The following is a 16,669-nucleotide window of genomic DNA, read 5'->3' on the forward strand; positions in this document are numbered from 1 at the left end:
AGTTGTAATTTACTGATATAACATAACAATTTATAAAGTTCTCCCTTTATATTATAGATATATACGATATCCTAAACTCTGGAACCGATCACTGTTTTATTATAAATCATGAATACATAAGGAAAAATAGAGCTGTGTGTATTATTTAAAATAAAGTTTCCTCTGGACAAGGTCGCCTGACCATTTTATGCTATAAGAAAAAGACTCACCTCTAATGGGTTCATTTTAAAGGGGATGTACAGGACGAGAAAAAATATCTTCTTTCTTCCAAAAATGGCACCACACCTGTACACAGGTTGTGTGTGGTAGTGTAGCTCAAGTCCATTAACTTCTATAGAGCTGAGTTGCAATACCAGACACAACCTGAGGAGACGTGTGGTACTGTTTCTGGAAGGAAGTAGCTATCTTTTTCTAATCCTGTACAACCCTGCCTTCCAAGAGCAGAAAAAAAAAAGGGTAAAGTCTGTGATTCTACAACTACCAACATACACTTGCTTGCATCCATCTCATCGTAGTTTTGAGAGCATGCTTTGCTTTGGCACCATCAAAGAAGAAATTGCAATAAATAGGAAAAAGAAACATTCATAACTGGACTGTAATAAATAGCAATAACTTAATTATCAATAAATATATTCTATATCTTCATGTATCTGAGTGGATGCATGGCATCAAGTAGTCTGCTTGATCTCTTGGACCAATTACCAATGTACTGTCAAAAAAAACATAAACCCTAAAATATGTCCTGTATATAGATTAGATGTTAATGAACTGTGGGTGTTAAGGCAGCCCCAATAAAGGTCCTAATGCTGGGGCACATTTGCGTTGACTAGATGTCCTCAGTAGGCATGACCATATAGTGAGTTTTCAAGGTAGTTCCCTGAGGACTTGAGTGGGTATATCTGAAGGCATCTTCAAGTGTGTCATACCAATGCCTTCCAAAGGTGTAACTTCTACTCAGGGACTCAAAATTACTCAAAAATGCCCAATACTTTTCCACATTAGGCTCCATGTACATTGGATTATGGCTCCGTTAATGGGCTGTATATTCAGTCCTAATGACGCGGTCTCATCGTTTGAGAAAGGCCTCTCTGATCATATAGGATAGGTTCCGATCCCATTCTTGACACTAAATATACAGCCATATGCAGAGGCCCTAGCGTTATTTTTATCATGGCTATATGTTATGTATTGGCGAACGTGGAATTCGGTTATACCTGTATACCTGTATAATATACTGGGCAGGCCATTTTGGCCTGTCCTTAGACCCTACCCTCTTATGTACTGCACTGAATAATGGTGGTACGCCTTCTCTTTTTGTATATAAAAAGATATATTAGGTAAATCATAGTGAAATTTCCCAACATTGACAGCCTCAAGTCTTCAGTTGGAAGCCCTCATTACCACCTCCCAACAAAGCCCAATTCTCAGTCAATTGTAACAAAAATAAATGACCTGTGTATGGTTGTCTTAAGCAGATCTGATCTTTTTGTTAGGGCTATGACCCGGTTAGGCTTTTATATTGTTTTTAACATTATATATAATATTGTGCATTATTAAACAGGCATAACTGACGTCCACTTTCCCATAATTTGGGGGCAAAAATAAAAAAAACACATGAAATGGAAGTTACGTCGTTGTGTACAGTTACCTGTAGATTGTACTGAAAAGGACTTAGCAGAGTACAGTATGGACTAAAGTAATATGTACTGTAAGTATGTAACAAAAAATTTAATTAAACCCCAAAATACAGAACGGATTATGTAATACGTTTTTTTTTTTGATGTAACAAAAAGATTTACAGGAAAAACCTGACATGCCTGATGTATAAATGCCGGTGCTTAAAAGCTGCTTATTGACCTTTCCAGTCAACACTGCTGGTGAGTCATGTATATAAAAATTGGTGAAAATACATCCTCCGTATAAGAGCAGTGTCTGCTGTCTGCATCTCTCTTGTGGAGGTATTTAATTTTATCCTTACACTCATTGGATAAATGCCACAACAGGTTTCCATGATAGCTCCATGCTCAACCATTCTTGGTCCTCTTCATTATCTCTGTCTTCGGGAGACCTCTACGGGAATCTTGATCCCTTGCTTTGCTTCATTTCAGGAATGCAATACACACTGCCGCATGGCTATCCAAAAACAAAATCATACACATCCACATTTCTTAGCGGAATGTTGCCTTAAGGTGTGGTAAACTAGATTGTCATCCAAAAATGAAACATCGTCATCAAAGGAAATTGGCCTGCAACATGCTTGTTTCACTTTATCGTTAACCAACTTTTTCTTGATTGTCAAGTTTTTGAGAATTTGGTCGTAAGTTGTCTCTGGGTTATTGCAGGACCCACTGCAGTACCGAAACTTAAGTTCTTCCTTAGCTTCATAGCCCAAACCCAAGTCAGTCACATTCAAGTGTATCTCCCTAAGGACACATCCTTTGTTTCTCCTTTTTCTAGTCTCCTTGGTTGTCTTTTTACTGGAATTCCGAGTGTCTGTTGCAGCAGCTAGTCTCCCTCGGTCTCGTCTGGAGAGGGATTGCTTGTTGGATGACCTCCGAAGTCTTTTTATAGTGTCTTGAATAAACTCCAACACATCATCAAACTGATCTGGATAATCGTCGGGTACTTCAGCTGCATTTTTAAGAAAAAAAACAAAACATATTAAAATATCATGCCAGAATAGATGCTAAATTAAGTATTTTCTTTTTAGATTTGTAAGTGTGAAATGCTACAAATTTGCTGTTCTTTTTTTGTTCTTCGGGACTCTAGAGTCAACACAGATCTACATTCCTTAATCAACAAACAAAAATTTTGTACACATGTACCATGAAGTAGTACGGTAATAGTCAGAGTACACTAGTAAGAAAAAAACATGAAAACAGACACATTGCCGACAAATCAATGTGAGTCTGGCTCAAAGAAAGACTAATTGAGTGGGGTCCCAACCAGAGGACACACCTCAATAGCATCCATATACCCTGATAGGACATATAGAGAGGGATTGTTCTGTTGAGACAATTAATTTAAATTAAAGGAGTACAATTTCAATAGACCAAAAGCAACCATATTAGTCTTCATTCAGACAACATTTAAGACTCCGACTGTCCACTAATAAAAAGTAAAGTAGGAAATTTCTTTTATATTTTGTACTATTTTGCACACGATCCATATAACGCTTTGTTCACCTATTTATTTCTGTTGCTTATATAATGCGGACATATTCTGCAGCATATACAGAGATTGTCCATATTTACATTAGTTTCTGTCCCAAATGGAGCTCCTAATTTTCATATCTCGAAAACACACAGATACCAATTTTATAGGAAGCCAATTATCCTGTCAGGGTGTTTTGGAGTGTGGAAAAAACAAGAGGACCCAGAGGAAGCCCACAAGAACACAAGGAAAACAAACAATCTCCATGAAGATGTTGCCTTTGGTGAGATTTGAGCCAAGGGCTGCAACCTCTAAAGCACCATATGTAAATTTTGAGACGGTTATCTCTCACAGGAGTCTCTGCCGTGTGGAACTCACATTCTAATTTTCCAATTTCGGACACATACAGTGGCCAATTTCTTACTAAGCCAATGAACCTATCAGTATGATTTTGAAGAGTGGGAGAAAGCCAGAGAACCCGGTGGAATCCCGCAGGAACTCGGAGAGAACATATAAACTTTGAATCACCCTATACAGGGGATTTGACTATGCCCACATTTTAGACCAGCTTTGCAATGTATGAAAAATGCAACTAATTATTATAACAGATTTAATAATTTATCACATTGGTGAAAATGCATGAAAAGCGTGATATAGAGCATATAAAAATTAATTTTAATCTCTACTTTAAAGATTTTTTATCAAATAATAGATTAACAATGTATAAATATCAAATTAAGTTCTTGAATTTGATTGAGTTGTTTTGGGGTTCCCGCAGAACCCATTGCGGTTCCCAAATGTTATCATGTTAGAAAGCTGTGTTATATAAATATTATAGTATTTGCTATATAGTTATTAGCTTGCTATATAGTTATTATAGTTTATGCATCAATTGTGTTTCCATTCAGGTAATTAACAGCACAATAGATAATGGTCTAAGTAGCATTGTAGGTAATCGAGCCCAGTCTTCGTAGTTGGTTTTTTTCTTCAATTTAATCTCCCAGAACCTACTTATTGCATCCCTTCACTTTTAAGTTCTGTCCATGGTAGACAGAGATATTGCCACATTACTATTCAGTCACAGCAGACATTTTTACAAATGTAACAACATGAATTGCAGCCACATTGAGTTTGAGAAGCCAATTTAAAGGTAACAACCCATATGGCTACACTCCATGTAGTCATTTTTCCAAAGGATCTCTTCAATGAGTATGCAACTAATGTAATTCTAAATGTACTGGAATGTGTAATGGTCACTAGAGACCAAACAGGCTAAGGAGAAGCATTAATACAATTTATTGTGATTTCTTAGGTGCAAAGATTTACCCATGGCCGTATCAAATAAAAATGTCATGGAAATACAGAGGAAATTGATCTGAGATCCATTCACTCAGAATACAACCCTATGTCTGTTTCTATATTTGCTTAATGCAGTATATACAAGACTATGCAGTATATACAAGACTGGCTAGTTTATTAAAAAGATCTGTGCTCAGCCCAAACTATGTAATGAAGGCCACATGACAGCCATATGTTTGAATATGGATCTACACTATTATTGTACCAATACATTCCATCAGCAAATAACACAGCTTTGTAGTAAAAATGAACAAATTCTTTATAGAAACTTTTTAGACATAACAAAGAAGTGAAAAATTGAGGTTCATGTTTCTTTTAGGATTTTATAGTGTAGATATGGTTGATACATAGGAGAAATCTGGTCAAAGACATAGTCAAACTAAAGTCTGGTCTCGGGCCACATGGATTTTATAAAAAAAAAAAAGAGGTCTCTATAGACACTCAAACCCCTTTAGTAATACACAGAGTTTTCTGCTACTGGGAATCTGACAACATTCTTAGCATAAATATCACAATTTGGACTGGCTAGAAGCTTGCAAGAAAGATTGTGTGAACAATAATATATTATTTAACGGAATGGGCTTTTAGAAAATAAATATATAGAATTAAGCTACAAAAAAGTTGAATTACTTTGTAAATACATCAAATTACTTATTTTCTACTGATACTGAGTTACAACCTGTATTGAACGCCCGACCTGCACTTACAATTCTGCTTCTGGAGTCACTGTGTACATACATGACATTACTTATCTTGTACTGATCACGAGTTACACGTGTATTATACTCCAGAGCTGCACTCACTATCCTGCTGGTGGAGTCACTGTGTACATACATTACATTACTTATCTTGTACTGATCCCGAGTTACACGTGTATTATACTCCAGAGCTGCACTCACTATCCTGCTGGTGGAGTCACTGTGTACATACATGACATTACTGCACAGAACTACAATGTAGGAAAACTAAGGGTATGTGCACACACACTAATCAAGTCCGTAATTGACGGACGTATTTCGGCCGCAAGTACCGGACCGAACACAGTGCAGGGAGCCGGGCTCCTAGCATCATAGTTATGTACGATGCTAGGAGTTCCTGCCTCTCCGTGGAACTACTGTCCCGTACTGAAAACATGATTACAGTACGGGACAGTTGTCCTGCAGCGAGGCAGGGACTCCTAGCGTCGTACATAACTATGATGCTAGGAGCCCGGCTCCCTGCAGTGTGTTCGGTCCGGTACTTGCGGCCGAAATACGTCCGTCAATTACGGACGTAATTAGTGTGTGTGCACATACCCTTAGTTTTCCTACATTGTAGTTCTGTGCAGTGTTTGATTAAAGACCACACTTCCCAGAATGCAAGCCACTAAAGTAAGCCCTGTGCAGACTTGAGTCAGAAAGGAATGCTGGGACATTTCAGCTATGAAACCTGTGACTTTGTGACTTCAGCTCTGCAGTATATAACTTTTTATGTAGATTATTTTTATAAAGAAACTGTAAAATTGTGTCTGAAGGTAGACATGTGCTTAATCTAAATTGGTCCTAAATTCCGTACTGATGAATATATCTTAGTGGCAACCACTAGGGGGAGCTTGCTGCATACGGTTCATTAAAGACCATAATAAAATAGTATACAGTAAGCTCCCTCCACTGGTGGCAGCAGTCAGATTTGTTGCATTTATTTCTACGTTTTTGTGGGGATTTGGAGTTCTGTGTCAGAAAAACGGAGCACTGACCCTTACAAAGATTTATTAAGAGATGAATTGGCACAGGATGTTGGGCCTAAAACAATGTGGTGTTCACTTTAAGGGTAAGGAGAGGAAGGGAAACCGAGTTCTGTAGACATTAATGTAGCAGTGATGTCTTGGAACAATGAACTTTCAGGGGAGGATATATGTCTTGACTAGAGGGGAGTCCTGAGTGGGGTACCCCCTTCTGTGACGTCCATATGCCCCAATAGGAAATATGGACAAGGGTTGTCTTCTAAAACAATCCCTTTAATGTACAGCACTGACCATCCCTTCCTTAATTCCTAATAATACTGTATATATCCCAGTGTTTAGGTCACTTTGACTTCAAACCTTCAGGAAATACACGAAGCAATGCAATTCCACCATAGCTTTCAATGACAGAAATGACAGAACAGGTGCAATGCATACTAAGCCCAGCATCCCATAAGCCTAAGTCCAAATGCACAGCGCTCCACCTGTCTGCAGGTTGTGTTTGGTAGTGCAGCTTGGCCCTATTACTTTCAATGGAGCTGAGCTGCAATACCAGACACAACCTCTAGACAGGTGTGGCGCTATTTGTAGAAGAAAGCAGCCATGTTTTTCTAATCCTGAACAACTCCTTTTAATCACAGTCACCAATGGAGCTAAACCTAAGACCAGTATAATCACCAGATGTTAAGTTTGCAAGTCAAAAGACCGCCTGCTTATAGTTCATATAATAGTCGTCTCAAATGTCCCCAGGAGCTTTCCTGTGTATAAGTAGCATACAAATGTGGATCAAGTTATTCACTTGTTCCATTGACATTCATGATGTCTTGTTTGCTTGATTACTTGTTTTTGCTCCAATGAATATTCTATTTGATTATTCAAATCCTGCTCGAAAGGCTGCATCAGTATAGGGTTTCTTATGTATCTGAGGCCTACACAGGCTTCATTGTGTTCTCCTGCAGTATTACATTAATTGAAATAGAGAGTTTCTTAAGGTAATGTATAATTGCAAAATTACATATTATTTAAATATTTTTTTTGTCATAAATACCATTTTGGTGGTGCTTGTTATTGTTCTTAAAATTTTACCATCCATATAAAGAAAATCTTGAAATATTGCAGTTCTCACACTGGGCACTAGCGCAGACATTATATACTGACATTTCCTGTTTTTGCAGCTCACTTTTCAGCTTTGCTGTGTAGACTTGGACGCTATGAGCAGAGTCATATCATTAGAGGGTGGGTGAGTTAATGATAGATGACAGCTCTATTGTACTGCTGGGATTCTGGATAAGGTTGGATTGTAACAATATACACACAGGCAAGGCTCTGAAAGCAGCACCCCTGCCGCTCTCTTGGGGACGTGCTGTGCTTCATCACTTCCTGGAGACTGTTGTAGTCTATTGACATTTCTCTGACTATTAACGCTCATTCATTGCAGTAACCATAAAGCACATACACCCTGCTGCACTACCTATGTGGACCACACAGGAAGGAAGTGTGTGCCTACAAAAAAGCTACAGGATTTAAAAGAAATAGTAAACATATTGGGATTTTTTTAAATTAATTCTCTCCTTAAGAAAGACAATATAAAATTAGACCAGACGGGCAGAAACGGCGCCAAAATTAGCATAGGGGCGCACTTGCTAGACATATTAGACACTTTGGCGGTAATTCATTAACCTTTCTGGCATAGAAAAGTCACAAAGGGGCTCAAATGTTTTGGCCTTTTTACACTGTTCTCACCACTTCTGAGGAAAGGGGTGTGGCTTCAAAAAAAGGGGGCAGAGTCACAATGGCCCAACAAAATAATTTAAATTCACTCTATGAGGCGTACCAAGGTCGAGGCCAATGCTGGGCCCCTACCTTGCCAATCCATCAGATTACCCCCCGCTCCCCTCCTTGATATGATGAGGGACCCAGAGGTGGAGAAGAGGAACGATGAGGTGTGTATGTGTTTGTTTTATTTTATGGTCGATGTAGGGGGAATGTATGGTGCCTCTTAATAAATGTGTCGTATTTTACGCCAATTTTTTTAATTTATTAAGACTGGCATATAAGAACGCCAGTCCTAATACATTGCACCCTTTAATCTTCATTACGGCACCACTTGGTTGGCTTATTTTACACCAATATTTTGTGCTAGGTGCACTTCCATAATAAATCTGGCATATTTTAGAACACCTCTTAGCCACACTCCTTTTCTGGACACTTTCAAAACGGTCTAGTGAGGCGCAAAAAGGTTTTAAAACACATAATAAATCTAGCGCACGCCATATACACCAGTTTTTTTGGTACAATTTGAGGCCGAATTCTGGCAGATTTTGCTTAGTAAATTCCCCCTATTGATTCTCTTCACAGACTTGAATGTAATTAATAAAACTAATATTAGATACATGAGACATTCCCTTTGATAACCAGTGGCTTGTGCCTAACATAGAAGAGAAGGTGACTACCTCAAGCTCCACAGGAGTAAGGAGATCTGTTGTAGTCACCCTCCAGTCTACAAGCAGTTATCTACACTGCACAGAGTAAAATGTAAATGGAAAAAAAAAAAAAAAAAGGTGATGAAGACCGTAAAGAGGAGCAAATGACTAGTCAGCCACTAGTGGAGTTTCACTCTAAGAATCGCAACATAAATGGAGAGCTTGTTACATTTGGCGGAAAACAGCGGAAATATTGAGGCCGAAAAACTGATCTGAACGTTACTGTTATAAAACAGCATCCATCACCTGTCAGAGAGGCACACATAGATATTTAAATGAAGGCCTACAGCTCAGAATAGCTCAGAATACCAGGATATCGCGTATCACCAGTGCACAATACAAGCTCTTCTGTTGCAAGTTCATACTGAATGTTGCTGAGTGAGGTATGTTACACAAGATTCCAAAAAGTTTAGGTGCCGTGCCAGATTGCAGTGCTAAGGAGCTGCTAATATCCTGATTCAGAGAACACTATGGCACTTCTGTTTTGTGGCTCATGTTCCATACGTGGATGCTGACATATTTGTGTCGCTTAGAACATGCAGTATAAAGAAAAAGTGGTTACCCAGGATCATGTCGGGCAAAATGGGCAATACCAGTTTTATAAAAAAATCCCTTGGTGAGTCCTCTAACATGTAGAATGATGTAGCTGAAGATCATTCCAGTTCCATGTGCCAGACTAGACTAAACGATTGGTCGAATTTTAACTCTCTGATTCCCACACTACTGAATGTTGACTTCCAGCTACATTACACAGTTATTATTTGTACACTACATCGCCAAAAGTTTGTAGACCCCCTACTTAATATTGGGTGCAGGTGTTTCAGCTACACCCATTGCAAATAGGTGCATATGTCAAGGACACAATCATATAATCTTCATAGACAAACATTTCTATTAGTATGGGTCGTACTGACTTTATATGTGGCACTGTCATATGATGCCACCTTTGCCACATGTATGTAAGTAACCTCATGGGTCATTTGTTTACATAAACACTACTAAAATATTTGGAGATTCAATCATTGGATTGATACCCGAGACAAGAGCAGGTGTTTCTATGTCTACCACTTCTATATGAAGAGATGTTTTTCTTCAAATGGAACGTAAAAGTGGACTAAATTCTATATTCTGATATTTCATAGGGACATATGGGAAGATAGTATCGGGGGGAGTCAAAACACTGAGACCACCGCCAACAGCTAGAATAGACATGAGGCACTATTCATTAGACTGTTCCTAACTCTGAGCCTGACCTTGACTTTGACCTTAACCTTGTCTCTGGATTCTGCTACATCCTGCTCTTTCAGATTTGTCGGCTGGTACCTTCTGAATTTGACCCCTGGCTTATCTCCTAACTAAGTCTTCGTCTCATTCTCTGGTTTGTCGCATCTTGACTGTCCTACTAGTGACTTCCCCTGATTCTATTCCAGACTTCGCCCTTGCCTTGTCTCAGCCGTTCCAGCAGGATACTCGAGACCAATCAGGGACTACTCTGAAGACAGCGACTTGGGTTCTCCAGCCTGGAAAGTCGATACCTCTTTTGCAGGGGTTAAGAGTAAAAAAAATGGGGTGATTCCTTAGACACTACACCAGTTTAGCTAGGGCAAATCCAATTGTGGCTCAATAATCTAGTCCTCCAGTGAATATCTTAAGAACATCAAAGTATACTAACTGAATGATAGTTGAAGGGACTATGGCAGTAAAAATTCCGGTGGTGATGAGATACATTGGGTCCCTCCACCCATTCTGATACTTTCTCTTGACTTATAGTCAAACAGAGAAGGCGCCTAATCCAGACAGTAGACAAATATAAATCATTTCATCACATATCAGTCTTCAAGGAGAGATATGTGCGTGCCGTTGTAAATCTGTCTGCCACAGACCAAATGTAACTTCAGATGAACTAGTGTAGAGGAAGACAGAAACTGTATATTATACAGCCTTATAAAATGTCACATAACACCAAAGACGAAGGGATGGCTATAAAAATATTGTGGAGTTGAGAGCCTCAACCACTGCTGAACAAATAGTCACAACCTTCTATTGCATCATGAGGTCCTACAAAATCGGGCAAAATTCGACTATTACTAAAGATGAGCAAACCGATCTTCCAGAATGACTATTTGACCCGATCTGCCAGCCCAAAAAATACAATGGGTTAATTCCTTCTCTTTAACTTGTCAAAAAAACATCAATTTGATTGGCCCAATGTATCCCAATGGAAAGCAATTCAATCTCCAAATCGAAAAACCTGATTCTCTTTCCATGGCTGGTCGCTCGAGGGCCTTCGTTTCTTCATAGCCAAAATCTAAGGCTCTCAAGTCTTAGATTTAGGCAATGAAGAAGCTTGGCTGATCTTATCCTCTCGTGTATTCCTTAGACTTGTGTTCCATTGGGCAATGCCGTTTTACCGTACTGCATCACTTCCTGTCTACTCTCCCTCCAAGACATTCTTTCATTCGAGATAAGACCATCTTTGAAAATCTTTGCGTGGGCAAGGGATCAGTCAGACACGTACTATCGATGATATACCAGGTACTTTCCTCATGTTCCGTTTCTTCCCTTCTTGTCTTTGTCTATCCCACTGTCCTATTCGCTCCTTAAAAGCCCAGCATGCAAAGTTGTAATGCTCTCCCTTTCCCCATTCCCACTTTTCCCATCTATCCCTCCTTCTTATCCCTCAGAATATAGATAAATCACCATACAAGTTTCAACACAACATATTTAATAATGATTTTCTTTGGCAGTTAATTCCAGCAAATGTTGCGGCATGCTCTGCATGGAAGGGGCCACCTTTCCATTTTTGCCCCCTAGGCACAGAATCACAGTTCCTCTTTAAAATAACCTGGTACTGACTAGGCTGAAAACTTAAGGAGCCTGTAACAATGATATTCTTTCAAAAATTCCATTATGTTGGTCTACGTGGGTCCATGGCCTAACTGTATGGAGCAAACGCCCCATTTGCCCTTTATACAAAATATGTGAATGACAAATAACGTTTATTTTCTCAAGTGTCTGAAGTTGGTAAACATTTCAGAGCTGTCTTTACTTCCTTGTAGAAACCCTACAAATTTTCTTTTATACAAACAGTAAACATTTTCTAAATGAGAAACACGTTCATCAGTTTCCCAATACCATATGTGATCTAGATGTAACATGCAGAATGTGAAGAATGCACAAAAAAAAAATATTTTGTAAGTAATCTATGAAATAATGAATCCACCATATTAACTTATGCATTGCCAGGTCCTGAAATATAATTTAGATTACCAATAAAACTGCGCTTATTGTTGGGAACTCATTCTTCTATGGGAGCAGTAATATAGTAGTTATATTCTTGTATATAGGGGGCAGTATTATAGTAGATATATTCTTGTATGTAGGGGGCAGTATTATAGTAATTATATTTCTGTACATAGGGGCAGTATTATAGTAGTTATATTCTTATACATATTGGAAAGTATTATAGTAGTTATATTCTTGTTCATAGGAGGCAGTAATATAGTAGTTATATTCTTGCACATAGGAGGTAGTATTATAGTAGTTATATTCTTATACATAGTGGAAAGTATTATAGTAGTTATATTCTTGTTCATAGGGGGAAGTATTATAGTAGTTATATTCTTGTACATAGAGGGCAGTATTATCTGGTATCTGAGGCCCAGTTGAAAGGACACGTGACATCCCGTGAGGGGCGTTCCAGCAATTCAGGAAGAGGTGTGGACGGTGGGAGAGAGCCTGGAAGTTGAAACAACATTATACTGTGGGAGCAGCTATGTGGTGCATTATACTGTGTGGGGCAGCTATGGGGGCGTTATACTGTATGGGGGCAGCTATGTGAGGCATTTTACTGTATGGAGGCAGCTATGGGGGGGGGGGAGTATAGTGTGGGGGCAGCTATGGGGAGCATTTATATAAATTAACAGACCACTTCAGTATTATATATAACAGACCACTGCTATTATAGTAGTTATATTCTTGTACATAGGGGGCAGTATTATAGTAGTTATATTCTTGTACATAGGGGCAGTATTATAGTAGGTATTTCCTAATCGTCCTTGGCATCACAACACAAATGGGTTTTAGTCCCCGAGGAACAATTAATCAGAGACAGGTTAATTAGCAATAAGCATTAAGCAATTAACGACTTCCCCCTATAAGTATGCACCGGTTACCGGGCCCCAGCGTATTTTTTCTCTCTCTCTAGGTTCGGTTCAGAGACCGTTGCATATCCTACCGAAGGAAAAGATTTTATCCGGGCTGTCCCTCAGCCTCGAAGGTGTACCAAGATGGTGGACGTTCCTTGGTACACGGTGACGAGGCACTCGCCACTCCCGGAATAACGGCGTTCGGAAGAGGTATGGTTCTTTCCTAGTGCACCCCCGTCGCCGAGGTCCGGGACGAGTTGCCGGATCACTTGCCTGCACACTTCCGGTGACCGGAAGTGCTGCTCGGCATTACAAGGGCATGGATGGGGGCGGAAGTGATATCATCCCTGGCTCCGCCCCCCCGTATATGACGCGCAGACACGGCAGGCTTTAAATGCCGGCGTCTTTTGAAAGGATGGCGCGCTCTGCCTCTGGTCCAGCCCTCTGCTTGCTAAGGTTGGTATGGCGGTCTGATTTATGGGTCGGCATGTTTCTCTATGCGGTCGTTCCTAGGCACGTATTGTTCTACCATACTTTTTGTCTCTGCTCTTATCTAGATGTCGCCCTCTAGAAGAGAAGGTAGGAAAAGGACCCATAAATCAAGGCACAGACTTAGCAGGAAATGCCGTCAGCCCCTTACTGATGATATTGAGTCAGATCTCTGTGTATTGTGCTCCACCCCAGTTAATTCCTCTCAATGCAATGCAATGGTTCAAGCAAGAGTTATCTGTAGCTTTTGAGGAAACCAAGTCATCACACCATTCTAAAAGGGCCAGACACTCTTCCTCTCAACTCTTCCTCAGTACCAAGAGGTTTCCTCCTCAGCAGGGGGGTTGAGACTCAGAGGTGGTCTCTGATGCTCCAGATTCTGACTACCCTGAGGAATATTATATCCTGAATAAGGATAAGCTGCATGATCTTCTCAGAGCTGTGAAAGATACATTGGAGACGGGGAAAGAAGTTGAACACAAACCTAAAAAGGACAGACGTTTTTATTTTCCCATTTCCAAAAGGGAAACATTTTCCTAGTCATCCTGTCCTAACGGAATGGATGAAACGAGCTTGGTATAGGCCAGAAAAGAAGGCAGATCTGGGCTCACGGCTCAGAAACCTTTACAGGCTGGATGAATCCTACTCAAAGGAGTGGGAAAATGTGCCGAAGGTGTATTTACCAGTAGTGAAATTGGCAATGAAAGCTGTTTTTTCCTCTAATGAATGAGCATTACTGAAAGACCCCATGGACCGCAAAGCGGATTCCCTCTTGAAAAAAAGGCTCGTGCAAAGCCTCCTTGTCTTCAGTGGCAGTGGTTAGAGCACTAGAGGAAGGAGTCCCAAGGGCAGAAATCCTCCAGTCCCTCCCAGTAATAAAGGTAGCCTCGGAGTTCCAATTGGATAACAAAGTATGCATCTAGAGCCCTATCCCTTTCAAATGATGCCAGAAGAGCTCATTGGCTTAAATTTTGGTCAGGAGATAATCTCTCCAAATATAAATTTGGTAGTCTCCCTTTCCAGCCAGAATCCTTATTCGGTCCCCAACTTACGGATATCTTGGAATCCTTAGGGGAAGGCAAAGGGGCCAGGTTTCCTGAACCTAAAAAGAAGGAATCAGAAAAGAAGATCCCCAAGGTTTAAAAGAAGGTTTCCAGACCATCAGCACACGTTTAGAACTAAGCGGGAAAACCCTTCATCCTTTCGGAAGAAAAACTCCAATCAAGGCTTCAGAGGTGCTCCTCTCGGTCGTCGGTGACATCATCTGACGAGTGGGTGATGGCAACCATCAAGAGAGGATACTCGGAGTTCAAAATGTTCCCCCCAGACCACTTTGTTCTCAATGTGCATCACAATCCTATAGTCCATCAGCTTTTACATGTTTTTCTTCAGAAAGCAGCCTTGGAAGATGTTCCAGTCTTAGAGAGGGGGCACGGAGTCTACTCCAGAGTGTTCCCGGTGCCCAAATCAGACGGCAGTTGGAGACTAGTTATAGACCTGACTTTCCTCAATCAATATCTGTTGAGGAGAACTTTCAAGATGGAGACCATCCGGTCGGTGATGAACCTTCTGGAGAAGATTGATGTTCTTGCAACGATCGACCTTACGGAATCATACATGCATGTTTCGCTCACAAGAAATTCCTTCGACTAGCAGTCCAGACTCAGTGTGGAATAAAGCACTTCCAATTCATCTGCCTACCCCTCGGGATCTCGTCAGTACCCCGGGTGTTCACAAAAATTGTAGTGGTCTTTACTGCAGCACTGAGGCTGAAGGGAATATGTGTGGTGCCTTACTTGGACGACTGGCTAATAAGAGCGCCATAAAAATCTCTACTCCAAGAACATCTCCACGCCACACTGGAATTTCTTCACTTTCACGTGTTCCTAGTGAACTTCAGAAAGTCACAGCTCTCGCCATCACAGAGTCGGAAATTTTTAGGGTTCATGGTGAATTCTTGGTCAATGACGGTCAAGTTGTCTCCAGAGAGGATTGCTACAATACGGGGCTCAATAGAACACCTCATTCACCATCCGAAGGTATCCGGTCGAGGGGCTATGAAAGTCCTAGGTCTAATGACCGCATCTATAGATGCGGTCCCCTGGGCAAAAACCCACATGAGGTCATTGCAGCTCAACATCCTCAGATCCTGGGACAAGAATTTCAGAAACCTGGATGCTCTCTTCAATGTTTCCAACTTTACTCTTCAAGACCTCAGCTGGTGGTTAATCCCAGACACTCTATGGTCCGGCAAGTCGCTCGTTCCCCCACCTCAGAAAGTCCTCACAACGGATGCCCCCTCCTCGGGTTGGGGTGCCCATGTAGATAATCTATGGGTTCAGAACAGATGGAGTCAGAAGGAAATGTTACTATCCTCCAACATGAGGGAACTCAGGGCAGTAAGACTGTCGCTAATGTTTTTCCAAACTTATCTAAAAAATCTTCAGATCCTGGTCCAGTCGGACAACCTAGCAACTGTTTTTTATATAAACAAGCAAGGAGGAACGAGGAGTGTCTCAACTTTGGCCAAATGCAGACTACTTATGAGGAAGGCGAGAACAACATTCTTTAGGAATTTCAGCGGTTCACACACGTGAACCACACACGTTGAACCACACTGCGGATTTCCTCAGCCGCAACACCCTCCATTCGGAGGAGTGGAGTCTCAACCCTCAAGTCTTCAGCAGTTTAACTACCACATGTGGAATGCTAGACTTGGATGCGATGGCATCAGAAGAGAACAACAAGGTCCTCAGCTTCTGTTCTCTATACCACACACGCCATGCGGTAGCGTTGGATGGCCTGTCTGTCAGCTGGAGGGAAAAATTAATTTATGTTTTTCCTCCCCTTCCCTTAATACCCAGAGTATTGAGAAAAGTTCAGGACGAAGGAGTGAAAGCCTTTGCAGTCCTGCCATTTTGGCCCTGCAGGGCCTGGTTCTCCCTAGCGTGGTCTCTTTAGAAAGGCAGGTTCCTGGAACTACCGGTATCACCGGACCTCCTGCCCCAGAAAGGGGTGTACCACCCGAACCCTCGCAGTCTACATCTCATGGCCTGGAGACTGATCGGGAGAATCTGACGGAATTGGGGCTCTCTTCCGAGGTTATTAACACCCTATTGTCAGCCAGACATCGCTCAACTGTCAAAGTATACAACAGGGTTTGGACCCTTTTTGTCTCCTGGTGCTCTAGAAATTCAGCAAACTCAGTCTCTTTGAAGACAATCCTTAAATTTCTTCATGAGAGCTTCAATAAAGGGTTGAAACTAAATACCCTTAAAGTGCAGTTCACAGCAATCAATGCCCAACCTCAAAACCAT

At 40.8% G+C, this 16,669-nt stretch overlaps 1 protein-coding gene across 1 annotated transcript in view; it reads right to left on the reverse strand.

Moving 5' to 3' along the window:
• Positions 1 to 373: 373 nt before the first annotated feature.
• The window catches only part of GDNF (glial cell derived neurotrophic factor), a 41,127-nt gene continuing 24,831 nt past the window's right edge, over positions 374 to 16,669 (reverse strand). The window contains exon 3 of the mRNA XM_075854996.1: positions 374 to 2,631. Within this exon, the coding sequence (XP_075711111.1) occupies positions 2,150 to 2,631 (482 nt within the window). The 3' untranslated portion in view covers positions 374 to 2,149. The remainder of the gene's footprint in view (positions 2,632 to 16,669) is intronic.

Source organism: Rhinoderma darwinii, chromosome 1 (assembly GCF_050947455.1).
Source record: "Rhinoderma darwinii isolate aRhiDar2 chromosome 1, aRhiDar2.hap1, whole genome shotgun sequence".
Classification (NCBI taxonomy): domain Eukaryota; kingdom Metazoa; phylum Chordata; class Amphibia; order Anura; family Rhinodermatidae; genus Rhinoderma; species Rhinoderma darwinii.